Genomic DNA, 17,383 nt, shown 5'->3' on the forward strand with positions numbered 1-17,383 from the left:
AAAATATGAAGGCTTCAAGTAGTCGTGAAAATAAAATGTTTGCCTTAATGGCTGTAATTTTGGCATCATTCCATTAAAAGACTTTTATCAAATAAAACTGCGTGTGTAAGCTATGGAGCCGCTTAGCTTCCGGTTTAGCCGTAGCTAACTCTAGCTACCTTGACTCAGCTGACAGCGCCAATATGGTGGAAAATACAACAAATTCTCCCACAAAAACGGGATTTTCTTACCTCGGCGGCCAGGGCCGAAGCTGCTACAGCCAGCAGCAGCAGAGCTACTCGGTCCCCCATGTCGCTTCACTGACACAAAGCTCCTGAAGGGCAGCGTTTCACCGAACGGTTCAACGTTTGCGTCGGGCGAGAATCGGTGTGTTCAGCGCCGGTGACTCCCGTTGTCTGATGGTGAGCGATACCGAGGCTGCACAGCTGCTCAGCGCCGGATCACCTGACCACAGCGGAGTGGGATTAACGCGCGTGCACACCCACACACATAGCGTGTGAGCGTGCACACTGTCTACCACTCACACACACACACACACACACTTTATCTTCTTGACACACGCGCACACATTTTTATCTCTCGGCTGCACTCTGGACTCTATCAATTGCGTGCGCGCGTTGCTTACACCAACAGCCTCGCGCACACGCACGCCCGTCTTCATGCACAAAAACTCCCACAGTCAACTTAATCAACTTAAACTCATTATGGCGAATAACCGAAAAGCGTATTGTTTCGTTTTCCATATCCCGAGGGCTAATTTTAAGGGAGTGGGCGTGTTTTGGGAATGAAAATAAGTCAAAGCACGCGCACACAGGCGTGCATTCTTGATCATACGCGAGGAAACAGAGACTGTAGACGTCATTGTTGATACTTTAAAAACGTTACGTCTTTAATCACATCTTTAATGTACAACAAACAGTAAAGAAACACTTATTAACTAATAATTAATAAAAATAATTAATTCCCTTCCATCATTCACAGTCATCCATCACAGGAAGCAGTCGCAGCAAGCAGTGAGGTCAGTTCACTTTCAGTTCCAAACCTGCAATTCAAATGAACGCAAAGACAAAAGGTTTTTTTTTATTTCAAAAGAGAATTTTGGTTCAACTGAACGTGACGTGACCTCCACCCCCCAGCTCAGTTTTCACACTCACATTGCTTCAAGTAAGGCAATGAAAACCAATTACCAACAAGCCGGTCCTTTCAAGTTTTCCATGCCATTAAGGTCAGTATCATTATGCATTGTATTCAAGTCTTTGTGTCTAAACATGACAGGTCCACGTCTGACTTGTTTAAAACAGCTTTAATCATCAACTTCCACCTCAGTCTCTGACATAAGTCAAGTTTTTTAAAAATTTGGGGGTGATAGATAACTTTCAATAAAAGCTTAGTCTACATTGTGTCCTGGAAAGACTTCTCTCCTCCAGTGATGTGAGGTTTCCCTCCACGCCGACAAAAGTGGTCTTCACCTCCATCAAAGCGGCGGTGGCGGCGCGCTGCCTTTGATGTGCACAGCCAGGGACAGATGAGGATATTGGATATTAGCGGGGGGAAAAGTACTGGCTGCAGGCTAGCAGGGCAGCTAACGGACGAGTCTGTCAGAATTTGGACGTGTGTGGGTGTCCTCCTGACCGGCATCATGTGAAATCAGTATTTATTTCCCCGCTGTTTGGTCCAGACTCAGCTGTCAAGGAGCAGAAATGTGGTGACATTTCCACCCTGCAGGCTGGAGCTGGGAATTCTGGCCTGCTGAATATTGCACTGGGTCAGAGACATGTGCAGCCATCTCCAGGACTTTAAAAGCCAGGGCGCGAGAGTGTCCTTTGAGCCGGCCGCTGGATGATCTGCGCTGCAGGGATTCACTTGCGAGTGCAGCCAGGGTAAGGAGGAGGGGGGGAGTTGCTGGCCGGCTGAGGCTGGGTTGGGGTGTAAGGCGGGGGGTGCAGCGAGGGAGGGTACATCTCGTAGTCGTAGGTGTATGGAGGAGGGGGACCTGAGTTCAAGAAAGAGAAATAAGAAGAATTAGTTTTGCAGCAAAGTCAAAATCATTTATTTCCTCCTTAATTCCAAACTTCACATATTGAAGGTGAATGAGGCCCAGCTCAAACAAAAAAAAAACTGCCCCCATTTTCTAAGGAATTTGATGGGATGGCTGCACCCTCTAGTGGTTGAACTGATAAACTGCACCCTATGCAGGAAGGGACCTGAGATCAAAAACATCTTCTGTTGACCACAATGCATCAGTCTCACCAGGGGAACTTGCATTATTCACTGACACATCAAAGCTGCACAGATGGAGAAAAAGATGGCGGCAGTTAGTCAAGTCCAAAACAAAGGGTTGCGTCAGCGACACCTCACGTTTTTGACTATTATTATGAATAACTCAGCAGTCTAACGTGTCACAGGAGGAGCTGTATCTGAAAATGCCAAGTGCTGATCTGAGATGAGGAAAAAAAAAAAGCAACATCCTTTGCCAAGACACAGAAAATAATCCATGTCACTATAGCGACATACGCATGCCTTCATGTTGCAAGGCTTTGTGTGTTTGAGAGTCCTGTTTATGAAACATGATCAGGGCTGCAGGGCAGAGCCAACAGTGCCGGTCCGGCGTAGCATGAAGACGATACACCGAGGAGAATGAAACTTTATGAATAAATGATGAGCCCCAGAAAAAAACAAAACAAAAAAAACCCAGCATTCCTCGGGCTGGAGAGAGTCACAGAGTACCGACTCCGCTGCGCAGACGATGTACCTGCGAGTACAATGTTGCAGGAACAGGGTGTAACAGGCACAACAAATGCGACAAAAATGATAGAAAATCATGCTTACGCAGGTAGAAGCAGGTAATGGGAGTGAGGCGTATTTATGTGAATTTTAAAACATCCTTGAGCAGAGCTCGTAGTTGAGCGGTGGATGGTTTGTCGCCTTTACATTCTGAAAAGTCATTGTGTTGCGAGTGAGCCTCAAGGCCTTTCTTTTCATACGTGGTCGCCTGAGGACAGAGGATAAGGTGTCACTCTGCAAATCACAGTTAAGACACTGATACAAAAGCTGGAACTGCCCTCTTGAGAAGTCATGCTATGTTAAGTTGTAACTTAATGTTGTTATTACAAAGTGCATGTTAGCTTCTCTAACATTAACAAAGTACTAACGAGTTAAATATCAGTTCATACCATTTCAAAATACTTACATGAAAAGGGTTTAAAAGTTGTAAGTAATGCTTTATTTATTAAGAAAAACACCAGTTATCAATATTTAATAGATCAGATTACTAACGATTCATTGTTTTGAAAATTTGTCTCTCCTGTGTATACTTCAAAAGTGTGTGTGTGATCAATTTTTAAAGTTGTTACCACTTTCTGATGAGTTCTAACAAATACTTTAATAATAATAAATGATTTATGAATGCTAAATTGGTGAGTAATAAATTGTGTACGACAAGTTTTATTGTGAAAAATCCCTGTGGCTCATCCATATCCTTTAAAAGTGTGTGTGTGTGTGAGAGAGAAAGAGAGAGACCCCGACGGACCCACCTGGGTAGCCCTGAGTCACAGTGTTGATGTAGGAAGTGCTGAACACACCGACCCGCGCGCCCCGGCCGTTCTTCATGCACATACACCCGCACAGGAACAAGGCCGCCACCGCCCCCATCAGGAACACCACGCCGAAGACGATACCAGAGATGGCGGTGCCCCTGGAAAACACACACACACACAATGTGAGCCACTCAGTCAAGTGTGATGGGAGGCAGCTGTCTCAAACAGACATGCCACCAACACCTCTAAGTCACTGCCATGGAGATGGACGGCAACATCTGATGTAACTCCGCCGTGTGATGTGTGTGACAGAGCGTGTGTGCACTGGTGTGTGTGTGGTGTGGTTCACTGCAGAGGAGTCTGTGAATTGGCTCTAAAACACTGACCATTAACAGGTCTGTTAGGTGTTCATCGTCACCGTTAGTCAGCACACATACAGATCAGATTCAGCCCCGGATGCTTTCAAGAGCAGCAAATTCAGACTTTTCCCAAGTCACCCAACATTTGGCATGAAGAATATGAATACAAATGTATAATTTTGCAACCAGAGATTGCAAATGTGATTAAAAAGGCTACGTTGTAAAGCTTTGTCTGGAAGGACACTTAAGTCTGAGAGGTGAAAGTGTGAGAGCAGCTGTGCAGAATTGAGGCAGGCAGAGGGTCAAAGGTCAGACCCCGCGAAGGGTCTCCTGGCAGCTGCTGTGCACGTTGCTGCATCTTCCTCATTTGGCTGTGACCACCAGAACCAGAAACAAAACTTGTACTTGTGTTTGCATGTTAATTTGGAAAACGTTCATGCCAAGTTTAAAGGTTTTTGACATTTTTGTGCATTATTAGACATTTGCAAAAGCATAAAGCGGTGATTTTGTGAAGGTAATTCAGGCTTCCTGCAAAAGCTTGGCTGTTAAGGCCTGGACAGCTGCAGTGAGGCCTTGAGCCGGTCAGTTTTTCATCTTCACAAAGGTGCCTGTATTTTGTGATGAAACCCCGGTGTCACGTGTCAGCTCCTGAGTCAAACCAATCTGCGCGGCCTTGATTTCCCCGCCGTGTCTTTGCGCTAACTTACGAGAGGACGTCTCCCACGTAGGCGTAATAGGAGCAGCAGAAAGGCGGCGATCCATCGCAGCAGTACTCTATGCAGCCTTCACACTGGGCTTTGCTGCCACCTGCAACAAACAAACACACACATCCACACACACTGTTGTCAGAATCTGCTAATGCAGGGTGTTAAATCTTGTGCAACCAGAGATCACCTGCAGTTCCCAGAGTGGTCGCAGAGGAACCTCATTAGCTCAGATAAAGCCTGACTTTAAAACAAAACACAGAATCCAGAATTAAAGTTTTTTTTTTTAGGTGAACAAGGTTATTAGAAAAAAAAATACTTGGTGTATTTCAAGTTCTTCAGAGGTCTTAAGTGTTTGCTGGGAATAAAAGGAGCCCTTAAAAGGAACTATTAAGTCAGGGCTTTTTGAAACTTCCCCTTAGATGGAAAAAGTAACTTGGACGTTATAATGAAACCTTTCACTAACTAACCTCAAAGTGCACAACCCTCAACCAGCAGCCTCTATTTATGCCATCAAAGGCTGATTTAAAAGCCTGAAGACAGTTGGTTTATTATGAGCTCAGAGAAATGGAGAAGCAGCTTGTATTTTTTTTTTTTTAAAGAAGCAATCAATACCCGTGGAGCAGAAAGACTGGCCACATACTGGGACCTTGGGATCAGCGCTGGGAGGTTTAAATCAGTCTCCATCTGCAGGAAGCTTTCTAATTGGTCCGCCTTTCATGCAGGGGTGCGTAAAAGTTTCTGCGTCCCACTTAATCCTTGTGATTTTCTCATTTTCTTCAATCCGCAGACACGGATGGACTCAAAGGGAGAGAGCTTTCTGCTCACCTCTGACATATAACGCAATCCAAAGTGCAGCGTGCAGCAGCAGCCGTGCCTGCAGGCCGCAGAGGCGCCGGACCGGCCGGGTTAGTTGGTCCTGTCAGGTGGACATTTCGAGCATCAAGGAGGGAATTTGGAGGAAACTTAGTGGACAGATCGGGGACAAATTGAGGGATTATGGTGCCGATTGATGAACAGAGAAGATCCGAGGTGTTGAGCTGAAGAGCATTTACCAGGTGCTTAAAAAATGAAAGCCACGGTCGATAGAGGGTCCACCTAAAACACATCCCAGAGCCGGAAGGTGTGAAAACTGTGCACGCTGAATTACTTACTGTCTGAGTGGGAGGTCATTGCAATGAGACACAAGGTGACTGACGTGTGATCGCGTGGGGGGGTCAAATTAAGATGATCTAAGAGGCAGCGACGCATCGACCTAATCCATGATCCAGCACGATCATTTTACATGCAGCATGCTTATTCCTGCTGCCAGACATGGCAATATCAGGATCCATTACATGCTTTTGTGTGCGCGCGTGTGATTAACGTGGCTCATTACCCACCCCCACCCCTCCCGGCTCAGCCAAAAAGCCTCCATATTCAATAGCATTGTACACACAGCTGTGCCTCTCCGTGCACTCGTCTCAACCTGCACCCACGACGCGAGGCTCTCTCGTCGGAAGGGTCCCCCCCCCCACCCTCCTCTCTTGTAAGATTGTGTGGAAGGTTGGAGGCTGTGTGTGTGTGTGTGTGTGTGTGTGTGTGTGTGTGTGTGTGTGTGTGTGTGTGGTGGGGAGGGGAACACTCAAAAGAAAACAAGCGCCGTGCACATGTGTGCGTCCTTGCTGTGGATCTGCTTTCTCTCAGCGATCACTCGCTCTGAAATGATGTGTGCCCGCAGGCATGCACGCACATTTTCAGGCGTGGGCTCGCGCACAGGTAGAAAAGACAGATGCGTTTTCCCACAGACAACTTGCACAACAATAGACAAAAAGTTAAAAACAACAATTTTTCTGCACTTTTCTGCGACTTTTTAAACAGTAAACGCGCTTTTGTGTGATCAAAGCACGTCCTGGTGGATGTCTCCTCTGTGATGGCGGTCATAGCCGACCCACCTTTTTAATTTAACACTCCACCCCTGCATAAAAAGCTGCCAACAGGAGGTCCCAGCAGCAGACTTCTGCTCTTGCTCTGTCTGGGTGGTCCCTCGGAGGTCCTGGCTCCTGTCTCTCCACACGCTTGGAGACAATGGCACTATGTCCTTTAACGCCCCCCACCACCTCTTTTTTTCCCCCTTCTCTCACAGACACCAGCACCACCACAAGCAAGTCCTTTCCCCTGCCCCCCCTCCACAGCACTGTGCTGCAGGCTTGACTCAGTTTCCAGGGGTTTTCTGGGTTTGATCTGTGCGTAATTTGGCGGAAAGCGCATTTAAAACCGGTGCGACCAGAAGAAAACAGCACAAATGACTGACTTTTTGGGACTTTCTTGACTTCCCATAGTTCCCCTGCACTTTCGCTTCTCTCCATGGCCTCGTTTCCGAGACCGGGGGGGCATCATTCGCAAAACACGAAGGAGCGCTCAATTGTGGACGTGAAAAGGCGGAGGAGTGTTAGAAACGGATTCAACCCAAACTCACCGGTGAATAAACAGAGCAGCAGCGAGTTCCTCAGCAGTTTCCACCTCACCGCCTGCGTCCTCCTCCTCCTCCAGGGGTTTTCCATGACCCGTCAGTTCACACACTTTTATTCTCTTTATCAATGCCAGGGGATCACAAAGCAGCGCTCCTTCTTCTTCTTCTTCTTCGTCCAGGGCTCGTTACAGTCACCTCTTTGGCTCTGCCAGGAGCATCGTCGCGCCCCCTCCCTCCCCTTCTCCTCGTTAAGACTTCGGCTCGTTTCAGTTTTTTTTCCTCCTCAAAAGTGAAGCTCCGGTTTTTCCTCCACGTGTGCGCGTCTTTTCTGCCGACGTTCAGTCCGGTTCCCACACCTCTGACTGCCTGCTGAGCTTTTTATTCCCCTCCCCTCCCCTCCCCCGTCGTCCCCCATTTGCTGAAATTACCCTGTTCAGGAGCGAGAGAGAGACACGCACACGCCGGTTGATATTTTCAAAATAAGATTTTAATTGATGCCCATTTATCACTATTTTTTATTGTTCTCTGTATTTATGTTTTTGTTCTTATCAGAAATTTAGTATTAATTATAGTTTTAGCACTTAAACCTTATTGCTTAAAAATATCGTCTTTCTTTTCCTTACAAACTTCTGTTTTTTCTGTATGTTAGTTTTTTCTTTCAAATGCAAACTTTTGACAGGGTTTAAGAAACGGTTTTATCAAAATCATATTATTCTCATTAGATGTAATAAATGTATAACATGCACGCAGACCTGCATGCCTTTCCATTTAATTGTGCTTTTATTTTAGATGCGGCATCACCGTTTTCCGGTCTTATTGTTGTTACGTTCAGCTTGACGCTTGAGTATGGCTTTCTGCGTTTACGCGTGTGCACGGTCGCGTTCTCGCCGGCGCGCTCCCCGTCATCGTGCAGAGTTCACACGCAGCATCGCCTCACGACCTCTATTGAGATGAAAGAGCGGGATTCAGACCGTGATGACCCAAGGCTATCTTCTGCCAAATGAGTAAAATGGAAGCTTCATGCTGTTAGCGCTGATGCAACACACAGCTACCGTGTCAAAAACACTCGAACAGACCCAAGAACACACACCTGATGAAGATGAGAGATTGTCTTCATAGTCTTTACAGAGCAAAGTGGATTATTCTTACCTCTGCTGGTGAGGAGGGGCATGGAAGAATAATCCAACCCCAACACAAAGGGCCACTCAATGGGGCAGAGAGGGCCATGATGGGGCATTATAGTGATAGGTTAACTTCTACAGGAAAAAGAAGATGTGCCTCAAGGTGGGGTCACCCTCCACTAGATGGGGGAGAAAGATTAATGACAGCGCATCAAGGTGGAGGAAGTATTTTCTCTAAATTGCATGTTTTTGTCTTAAAGCATATCAGCAGAAAACAAGCTTTGATTTAGCACTGAAAGAATACTCCTGCACCTATAGGCAAAGAGGAGCAGCGGCGGACCACCACCAGCCGCGCACACCTCCCTCTGTGCTGGGAATCTGGATCAAAAACAGCCCTTGTGCTAACCTGCAGGGACTTAACTGCAGTCATAAACATGATAATTAAAGAGCTAAATTATAGCTCTGAAAAGGTCCCCGGCAGGCTGTGAACACTGGTGCACATAAAGATTCACCATCCAGAAATGGTGTGCATTGAAGAATAATATATAAACAGGCTCTACCTGAATCATGATCACATTATGCATTAGAGACATTTTGCAACCATATTTGTTTTTAGAGTAAAATAGTAGCAACCAGACAGCAGCAATGCAAATACTGAGCAAATTTATGCAAATATAGAAATAAGAACAAGAACAAGATAAGTGATTTTCCTAATAGAGATATAATCAATAAATGATACATGCATGCATCGGGATAATCAATACTTTGCCATGACCTGTTGAAGCATTCGGGCATAATAGATTTAGGTTTTCAAACATGAACGCTGTTTCTTTTGGAGTTAGAAAACTGGATCAAATTTGCCATAATTCAAATAAACTTTTACGGGCAACCAAGAGTGGCAAAAAGGATGAAGATAATTTAGCCTCGGAAATGCCACCCACACGCAGCAGTGCTGATTCATAATGCCTTCCAGATGTTTCTTTTAAGCTGTAATGGTGTGACGCTGAGACATGAAAAAACAAGCAGGTAAGAACGTGGCCATGGACACGCGAAGGATGACATTTTCCTCCCTGGTTTTGTGCTTTTCTTTGTCAATCACAAATCAGTAGAAGTAAACAAAAAAAAAAAAAATGGAGCATACATCCTGGCCTGCAGCAGTTGTTTAGGCTCACAGAGTCTGGTGACACATTACGCAGATTACAGAGATGGCCAATCTTCCTCTTAACCAACCATAATTACAGGATAATGATTTCCTTTGTGCTGCAGCGGGAGCCGTCAAGGCAGGAGATCATCTTCCTCAGGGCCCAACAGGAAGCGCCACACAAGGCTCGGGCTTTTGCTGACAGTGCCGAGAGATTTTCTGGTCCCAGCCAGGGTCCGGGACGTTCAGGGGACATGCCTGATCACAGGGGGATTGAAACAAAAGTATGGAAGAGGAGAGAGCAGGGGTGCAGCCAGAATTTGCATGAGGCAAAAATGCATCTGACTTTTAAGGGTAATTTCTTCTTCTTTATTGGTAAATAAAGGAACAGTACTCACAATTCAAGCCTTAACAGTAACACACAATATATTTTCGTAACCTAGACACCTTTTTTTTCCTGTGATGCAGTTTTTAAAAGGCTGATAAAATCGGATTAACGATAATAAAAAGAAATTAGAATTTATTCAGGGGGAGGAATTGCAGTTCGGCTAAAAGGTAGCTCATTAGATTCACAGCACATGCAACAAATTACATGGAACAGACTGATATATTAGCAGGCCACCATGTAGCCAGTCAGTTTTTAGGGGCCCACAGACTCAGTTTTGCCCTCTGGCAGTTTGATCCAGCTGTGACTGGCCTGCCCTTTCATGCAATGTGGAGGCTGTGGAGGGATTTGATAGCTAAATTGAAGGACATGCTGAAATATCCCCACCTAGTGGACGGAACCTGAATTACAAACTACTCAGAGATTTTACGTTCATGTGGGCTTGTGTTGCTTTCTTTGAGAGGACCAGTTTCCGTTTTAAACTATTGTAGCAAGGACATTTCCACATTGTGAGGGCATTTTCGGATGGCAACAACGATCAGCTTCACGTATTGTAAATGGCTGTAAGGTGGATAAAGAGAGGCTCTACCAAGAGATGATTGATGTGCGAACATTCCTGAGTGATGCCAGGATGGTTTAACATTTCTCATGACACGTTCTGCAACATGTTTTTCTTCATGAAGGCAGAAGAGAAGTGTTAATCGAGGTTTTCAACCTGTGCATGGACAATAACTGACCATGTGCAAGTTCCTGGTGTGGGATATGAATGTAGATCAGTAATACTGATGTTGGACATGTTCACAAACTGGTGGGTTCGTGTGTTGTGATTGACAGGCTTACCAAAGAAAAGATAAGACTGTAACGGGCAGCATACCTGTGTGGTGGAAGCAGTGTCCTTTTTACCCTTGAGTGTCAAAGAATATGTAAGACCTCTGGAAACATTTGAGAACATAGTTTAAGTAAATGGCGAATTCAAAGGAGCATAAGAAATGTGTGTGCGTGTGTGTGTGCGTGCGTGTGTGTGTGTGTGTGTGTGTGTGTGAAACAGACAAACCACTCTGGAGACATTAGCTGCACAAGTCAATGTGATACTTTATTGATGAACCTAGGACCATATATATATATATATGTGTATATATATATATATCATCACTGTATAAATACTCTATATATTCTACTCCCTTCTGTGATCTCAATAACAATAAAAAATAATATTAAAAAAGCCACATGATTATATTTAACAGGCTGTACAAAAATAAATAATGTTTGGATATTCTGTACAAAAGGAAAAGAATCGATAGAAAAAAAAACGAGGTGCCTTCGCGGAAGGCAGGAGAGACTTACTTATGAAGTAGTAGCAGGAGACAAGTCCCTCTTTAGGTCTCCACACATGCACACACACACAAACGCTCACACACACTCTCACACTCCTCTTTGGTCGTTGAAGAGTTCCCTCATTGAAGGCTGTGTAGACGAGGGCAAGATATGGCTAAAGGATAAAGTCCTGTGTACTGAGGCATTTAGAGACAACTGGGTGTTACAATGTGCCGCTGGCAAAAACAAAGATGAAGTGCTACAGGTTTGTGATAAATAAACGTAGACTGGCAAGTTTGAACATAAACACTATGACTATTAGCTATCTTATTTTCCATACCTGATGGGGTGAGCAAGTAGACTATGACCTATTCTCTTTCACTTGTTTCTTTATATACTCTGCAATAACCTCCCCCACCCCAACCCTAATGTATCTGTCCAGCCCAGCTTGGACAAACATATACATGCATTAAAAATTTGACACACACACACTCGCATTCATACACACAAGCATGACATTGGCACGGTAAGCAGCATGCTCCTTTAGGAAATCAGGAATGTCCATGCTTTCTTCTCCGAATGGAAGGCAAAGTATGCCACTGCTGCACTGAGGTCATCAGTCCTTATTTGTGTGGCGAGGTGGCAGCGCCACTGTGGACCAACGTCTGGCCTCAAAATAGATGGAGGGAATGGGTAACAATTGTCCTGTACAGTCGCAGTCACTGTGGGACTATTAGACGACCTGGAACCCACGAAAATCTGCAGCGCTCTTGCTCTGGGTGTAAACATTCATCAGCCTGGCTGTATGAAAGGAGGTTAGATTGTGGAAGCAGTCCTTAGCAGGCACCCTGATTGCACAGTTCCAGCAGGGGTCGCGGCCGGTCTTTGGGGTCGCAGCTGTCGTGGGTTAGCGTGCGCCCGTCGTGGCCCATGCAGCGCAGCTGGCGTTTGCGGAAGCCTCGTCCGCAGGTCTTGGAGCATGCGGACCATTCCCCGAGAAGCCAGGAGGGGCAGGTCTGGGTGGCGCAGGACCTCGAGGCCAAGGGGCGCAGCTCCTCCGGGCAATCTCTGGAGGGACGACCGTGGGGATCCAGACACACGACTTCTCTCTGCTGCATACCTCCTCCGCAGGTCTGGGAGCACGGACCCCACTCCCTCAGGGTCCACTCGGCTCCACCCACCTCCCGGATGGCATTGATGGACTGGCGGCGGCCTCCATTGTTGGACACTGAGGCAGCATTGTTGGGTCTGGGTGCAAAGTAGCTGTACTTCACCCGAGGCCTTGGGGCTTCTCCCACAGACAGCACCTGGATGGTAAGGGGCTCAGGAAGTGGGGCGAAGCTCCGGATGCGCTCCAGGGTGGCAGAAGAGCCGCTGTATCGCAACAGTGCACCTCGCAAGGCAATGTCGGTCTCCATGGTCATCAGCTTGTAGTCACCATTTAACAAATAGGTGCCATCCTGGCGGCGCACTGCCAAGTAGCTGTTATCATGACGACCATTGCCTGGGGCACGCTGTTTGACGTCCAGGTGGGTGGCGCCAGCAGGGATCGTGACGACATCCTGGTAACCAGGCCTGCAGCAGGAACAGACAGAGGTCAGACTCAGTCGTAACAATTATTTTAACATACGTGCTGTGAGGTTTATGTTTCACAAAAAGGCTGTTCAGTGTTTACCTGGCGCGCTCCAGAGAGCCAGACACTTTCTTGCAGGTAGAGCCGTCGCCACCACACACGCCGCACTTATCAAAGCGGCGGTTAGAGCCGATGACGCGATCACATCCAGCCTTGACGCACTGGCCTTGAACACAAACTGTGGTGGAGTCTGGGCTGCAGGGTGTGCCATCAGCCACCTGGGGGCAGCAGAGAGACAGGATTTAAAGATCAAACTGCTACATAAAAGTTAAAAGTTGAAAAGCAAAAGTCTTTTGAGAGTAGTTTAGGGGCTGAGTGAAATTACAATAGATGATTAATATCTTAAACAGTTCAATAATATAATCTGACATTTCACCACTCTCACCTTGGATTTGAGGACAAAGAAGTAGCCAGTCCCCTTGGCCCGGCACACCAGCTTGCAGCGGTCTTTGGGTGAAACTCCAGCATACTTGGGCACCCACTCGACACCCTCGCCTGAACCCAGCGACACTTGGGCTGACATGTCATTGTGGGCGAGGCACTGCTCCTCACGGAATGACAGGCCTGGGAAAGAGGCACAGAGAGGTCAGATTTATCGCCTGTTCAGCCTGACATTGTGAACTTTCACACCGATGTGCAAAAGCTACATCAAACATGACTCCTCTGTTTAAGCAAAAGGACTTTCTGCTTTGCAAACCAGAAACAGTTTACATTTTATGTGATAATAAAAGTTTCTCACCGTTGGTATCAGGGCAGGTCTCCGTGTTACAGGAGCGGTATTGGATCCTCTTTCCCTCGCAGTACTTGCCCCCGTTCTTGGGCAAAGGGTTGTCACAGGAACGAAAAGAATACTGCACCCCTCCGCCGCAGGTCCGAGAGCAGTCGCCCCAGGGACCCCACACTCCCCAGCCACCGTTGACAGGAGTCTGAAAGCACCGGGGACATGACATTTACAATTTTGAACTGGGTTGGAGTCTGAGAAGAAAGCTTTGAAGTGTAGTGGGATGGGATCTGGTTCCTACCTGGTGTTTGGCGGCTTGGCTCTTCGTGAGACACTGTCCAGCCAGGCAGTAGCTGTCATGCCCGCACGCCGTTCCATCGGCCCAGGGGAAGTTCTTCGTCTGGCACACCAGCAAACCGTTGGATGTCGTCACGGTGCACCACAGAGCCGCGCACGTGGTGCTCAGATCAGGGCAGTGCTGGGAGTCTTCGCCGAAGGTCAGCCGACACTGATGGTCCGCGTCATAGACAGTCCCGGGCAGGGGCTGTGGCAGTGGCTGAGGTTTGACCGGCTTATCCAGCAGGCACTGACCGTGGCCATTGTCCAGGAAGGTGGTGACCATGAGGGCGGAGCAGGGGGACCAAGGCTGCTGCTGGTCAAGGTTGGACAGGGTGGAGGCCATCATGTGGGAGCCCCAGTGGGCACCGTTGACCCCAGAGCACAGCTGGGCATCATCATGAGGCATGTTGAAGACGTGGCCTGCAGGCGGGCATGAAATCAGAGTTCTTTGAGCACCTCAGTGTCAAAAGATGTGTGTGACTGGATACATTTCAAAGGTTTTTACACACAACAACATGGGTTTAATTTCTACTTACCCAGCTCGTGCGCCACAGTAAATGCTGCTTGCAGCCCATCATCCTCAATAATGGAGCAGCTTCTGTCAGGGTCGCACACTGTGCCAACATCTGCCATGCCCAGAGTGTCACAAGAGTGGGCGCCACACAGGTCCTAAACAGGAAGAGGGAGAATCAAGTTAATGTTTGAATGCTCTCGACGGAGGCCCCTCTTCCTCCTTTTCTGTCTCTGATCCATTCTCACACTTCCTATTCTTCCGCTCCAACCTACCGTCCTGGTGAAGAGCACGGCGGTGTCGTAATGCTCGGGGTGGCGGTCACTCGGCGGGTTGTGCTGCCGCTGCCACTGGCAGAAGTTGCGGAGGGTCATGGCGGCGTTCGACGACACCTGGGGGCCTCGCTCCTCCTCGTACACCACCAGCAGCTTCACCACAGCCAGGCTGATGGAATTGTGGATGCTGGGGTGGCGGTAGAGGCGGGATGCCACTGCCATGATGGTCAGCAGGTAGGGTTTGAGCCCGGCGCCGTGGAACTCGGCCATGGACTGGTCAGCCACCAGCATGATCTCCAGGTAGCGAGGGGTAGAAACGAAACGCCTGGTCCTGTGGTGGGCTGAGGGGAGAGAAGAGAGAGAGAGGTCAGACCAAAGGGGGTCCACAGGTCATGTGACCTGATCAGGTCTCAGTCCTAAATTTAGCGCACTGTAACTTTTGAGACATTTGTTATTTTTGACAGAAACGCCTGGAACACTCTGCAGACTGCCAGTGTTCTAAGGAGACACAAAGACTAGCTTTTCAGGGGGATAGAGGCTCCAAAGAGAGTTCCGGATGTGCCTGGAGGAGCCTGGCTGTGACTCAGCGTCACACCACCGGCGGCTCCTCCTCCTCAGGGTCCACATTCCTGCAGTGACCTTCTCTGGTGGAAATTTATGCGAGTGAGAAATGGGAGAAAATCCTCTCTGGGGGAAAAATGTCTGCCGGCGCGAGCTGTACCAGGAGGCGAGTTACGTCTCAGCGCTGCCGGGCTGTGGCTGGTCCCAACCTCGCCGCTCCCCTCCCCTTCCTCCGTCACTCCTCCTCCTCTTTCCCCTTGAGGAGTCTGCCCCCCCTCCCGCCCCCTCTCTCCACTCCTCTCCTCCCCTCCCACCCTCATCTCTGGTAGTGCGCAGACGGCGCTGTCAAAAAGGTAGCTGAGTGCATTGCGCATGCTGTGCGCCTTGGCACACGCACAACTCCAGCTGACAGCAGTTTGGTCTGCGTGTTCACTTTAGCCAGTCACTTATGTGGAAGAAGTAATTTGCTTGTTTTTATTCAGCTGTGTTCATGTCACAACCTCCTATAGCTCAAATAAATCACTTTCTCTGTCTTTCCTTCGCCAATTTTAATGTGACTGATCTGTTAATTTCAGATTAATCGTTTATTAAATGAGTGATAGTGTGTAAAACGCGCACAGTATTTCTGCAGCCTTACCTGTCTGGTCTGTGTTAGCTGCTGCCTGCTTGCCTTCTTCCTCCAGATTCTTTGGCATCCTCTCCTCGTCCTCGTTGACCCCGCACTTGGAGCTCCCCTCCTCAGCCAAAGCTTCCCGACCTCTCCGGCGGATCGTGTGGACATCCTCCTCGGTGCCAAGGAAGTCGCTCGAGTTAAGGGGCTGAATAAAATACTCTTCACCCTGAAAGTAGAATCCGCCCCTCAGTCCGTGGCACAGGTTGAGAGCAGCGGCGGAGTGTTCCTCTCCGTTCACTGTGCCCGAGAAGAAGCAACCCGGCTCGGCTCCGTTCTTGGGTTCCTGTGTCGGTTCGGACTCGGGAGTCCCCACAATGTGGAAGACAAAACCCGGCGCCAAGAAGGTCTGGTCAGGCTCTAGCTGCAAGATCAGCTCCTTGCCAAATACGTCCAACCGGTACTCCCTCATCTCCGCCTCCTTCTCCTTCTCCTCTGCGGACAGAGTCCGCCACGATTCGGTTTCGCTCTCCGACCGGGCCGTCGGATCTAGTCTGACCGGCACCACTGTGCTGTCCTCCCAGGCGCTGTGCGCCGAGCCGACGCACAGAGCGGCAATTAAGCCGATGGAAACGCGTAAAAGCAACATCATATAACTGAAATCCGACAAGTGGAAACAGAATTTGATAATAAAGTCTCTACGGGGAAACAAGTAAATCCTTTAAAAGGTTTCCCACTATGAGCTACAAACCCTAAAACCAAAAGTCTCTGAACTTCCACAAAACTGTCCCCCAAATTACTCACACACATAAAAATCTAAAAAGGGATCAAATCCAGTGCAAAACTCATTTAAAGTTATGTGCAGGGCTGACTTGCTGCATAAAAAGTCATTTCATTAAATGGAAATAAAAGCTGGATCTCGGCAGTAAATTCCAACAGGTCTCTCTCTCTCTCCAAAACTCAGCAGCTGTCTCAGTTTCTAGCTCTCTCTCTGAGTTAGGGGGCAGGTTTTTCCTCTGCTGGCCCGTTTACTCTGTTCTCTGCTCTTGCCTTGCAGTCAGAACACAGCCGGTCCCTCTATATATCCCCCTGCCCCGGGACCACCCCTTTCCTGAGGGCCCTTTGATCTGAGAGGGGCCAAATCCCGTGCGCAACGAAAACGTAGCAGCGACCTGGAGCGGTTCCATAATAATCATTGTGGAGGGAAGAAAACTTTGGGGGCAGAGGAACGTTTTCTTCTTTAAACTCTGCTTGTCTGTCACGAGATGTACACACACACTCACAAGCCACGAGTTTTATTATTTCTGAATATATTCCACTGATGTTTGTCACACAGATAAAGATCACTTCATCCAAAGCGCCTCAAGCGCATCAGGAGTGTAAATCTATGATCTGTGTGGCCAAAATAAAAACCAGAACCTCTAACTCTGGAACAATGACAGTGCTCTACTTTCTGCTTCAATCACTGAGCTGGATTTTAATCACTCGGCTACACACTGCTGATTAAACTCAAGCCTGTTCCAGCATAAATCAGGGTGACAGGCGGCAGCGGCTGATGTGGAGCAGTGTTGTAGTGTCAGTGCAACTGGAGAAGGCAGATGGCAGCAGGTCGGGAATGGTAACCATATCGTGCTGGCCAAGGCTCCGGGAGCCGTACTCGCCTCCCCCCGTGCCAAGCCGGCTGTGGTGCGCCGTGGCCGGGTTCCTCCGCCTCGCTCCCC

General features: G+C 48.1%; 3 protein-coding genes across 3 annotated transcripts in view; all 3 read right to left on the bottom strand.

Annotated features, from left to right (window-relative positions):
- The window catches only part of appa (amyloid beta (A4) precursor protein a), a 35,365-nt gene extending 34,931 nt beyond the window's left edge, over positions 1–434 (bottom strand). Inside the window, exon 1 of the mRNA XM_041965832.1 lies at positions 231–434. Within this exon, the coding sequence (XP_041821766.1) occupies positions 231–290 (60 nt within the window). The 5' untranslated portion in view covers positions 291–434. The remainder of the gene's footprint in view (positions 1–230) is intronic.
- Positions 435–872: 438 nt separating this feature from the next.
- On the bottom strand, positions 873–7,388 carry cyyr1 (cysteine/tyrosine-rich 1). Its single transcript, XM_041966341.1, has 4 exons — positions 7,058–7,388; positions 4,603–4,702; positions 3,534–3,694; positions 873–1,993 (listed from the first exon to the last, which is right to left on the bottom strand). Exons 1-4 carry the CDS (start codon positions 7,140–7,142, stop codon positions 1,860–1,862), a joined length of 480 nt encoding a protein of 159 aa, XP_041822275.1. The 5' UTR covers positions 7,143–7,388; the 3' UTR covers positions 873–1,859.
- Positions 7,389–10,854: 3,466 nt separating this feature from the next.
- On the bottom strand, positions 10,855–16,678 carry adamts1 (ADAM metallopeptidase with thrombospondin type 1 motif, 1). Its single transcript, XM_041966076.1, has 8 exons — positions 15,690–16,678; positions 14,492–14,832; positions 14,242–14,374; positions 13,668–14,125; positions 13,385–13,571; positions 13,031–13,209; positions 12,688–12,863; positions 10,855–12,587 (listed from the first exon to the last, which is right to left on the bottom strand). The coding sequence occupies exons 1-8, from the start codon at positions 16,312–16,314 to the stop codon at positions 11,849–11,851; spliced, it is 2,838 nt and encodes a 945-aa protein (XP_041822010.1). The 5' UTR covers positions 16,315–16,678; the 3' UTR covers positions 10,855–11,848.
- Between the last annotated feature and the right edge of the window lie 705 nt (positions 16,679–17,383).

The sequence above is a fragment of the Chelmon rostratus genome, chromosome 24 (genome assembly GCF_017976325.1).
Source record: "Chelmon rostratus isolate fCheRos1 chromosome 24, fCheRos1.pri, whole genome shotgun sequence".
Classification (NCBI taxonomy): domain Eukaryota; kingdom Metazoa; phylum Chordata; class Actinopteri; order Chaetodontiformes; family Chaetodontidae; genus Chelmon; species Chelmon rostratus.

Bases quoted from the DNA above. Each gene is read 5' to 3' on its own strand.
- cyyr1 (XM_041966341.1), bottom strand. From the start codon at position 7,142: ATGGAAAACCCCTGGAGGAGGAGGAGGACGCAGGCGGTGAGGTGGAAA. The intron at 4,703-7,057 runs GTGAGTTTGGGT...TGTTTGTTGCAG, and splicing joins GCTGCTCTGTTTATTCACCG to GTGGCAGCAAAGCCCAGTGT. The intron at 3,695-4,602 runs GTAAGTTAGCGC...TGTGTTTTCCAG, and splicing joins TACGTGGGAGACGTCCTCTC to GGGCACCGCCATCTCTGGTA.
- adamts1 (XM_041966076.1), bottom strand. From the start codon at position 16,314: ATGATGTTGCTTTTACGCGTTTCCATCGGCTTAATTGCCGCTCTGTGC. The intron at 14,126-14,241 runs GTAAGTAGAAAT...GCCCGCCTGCAG, and splicing joins TACTGTGGCGCACGAGCTGG to GCCACGTCTTCAACATGCCT. The intron at 13,572-13,667 runs GTAGGAACCAGA...CGGTGCTTTCAG, and splicing joins GCCAAGCCGCCAAACACCAG to ACTCCTGTCAACGGTGGCTG.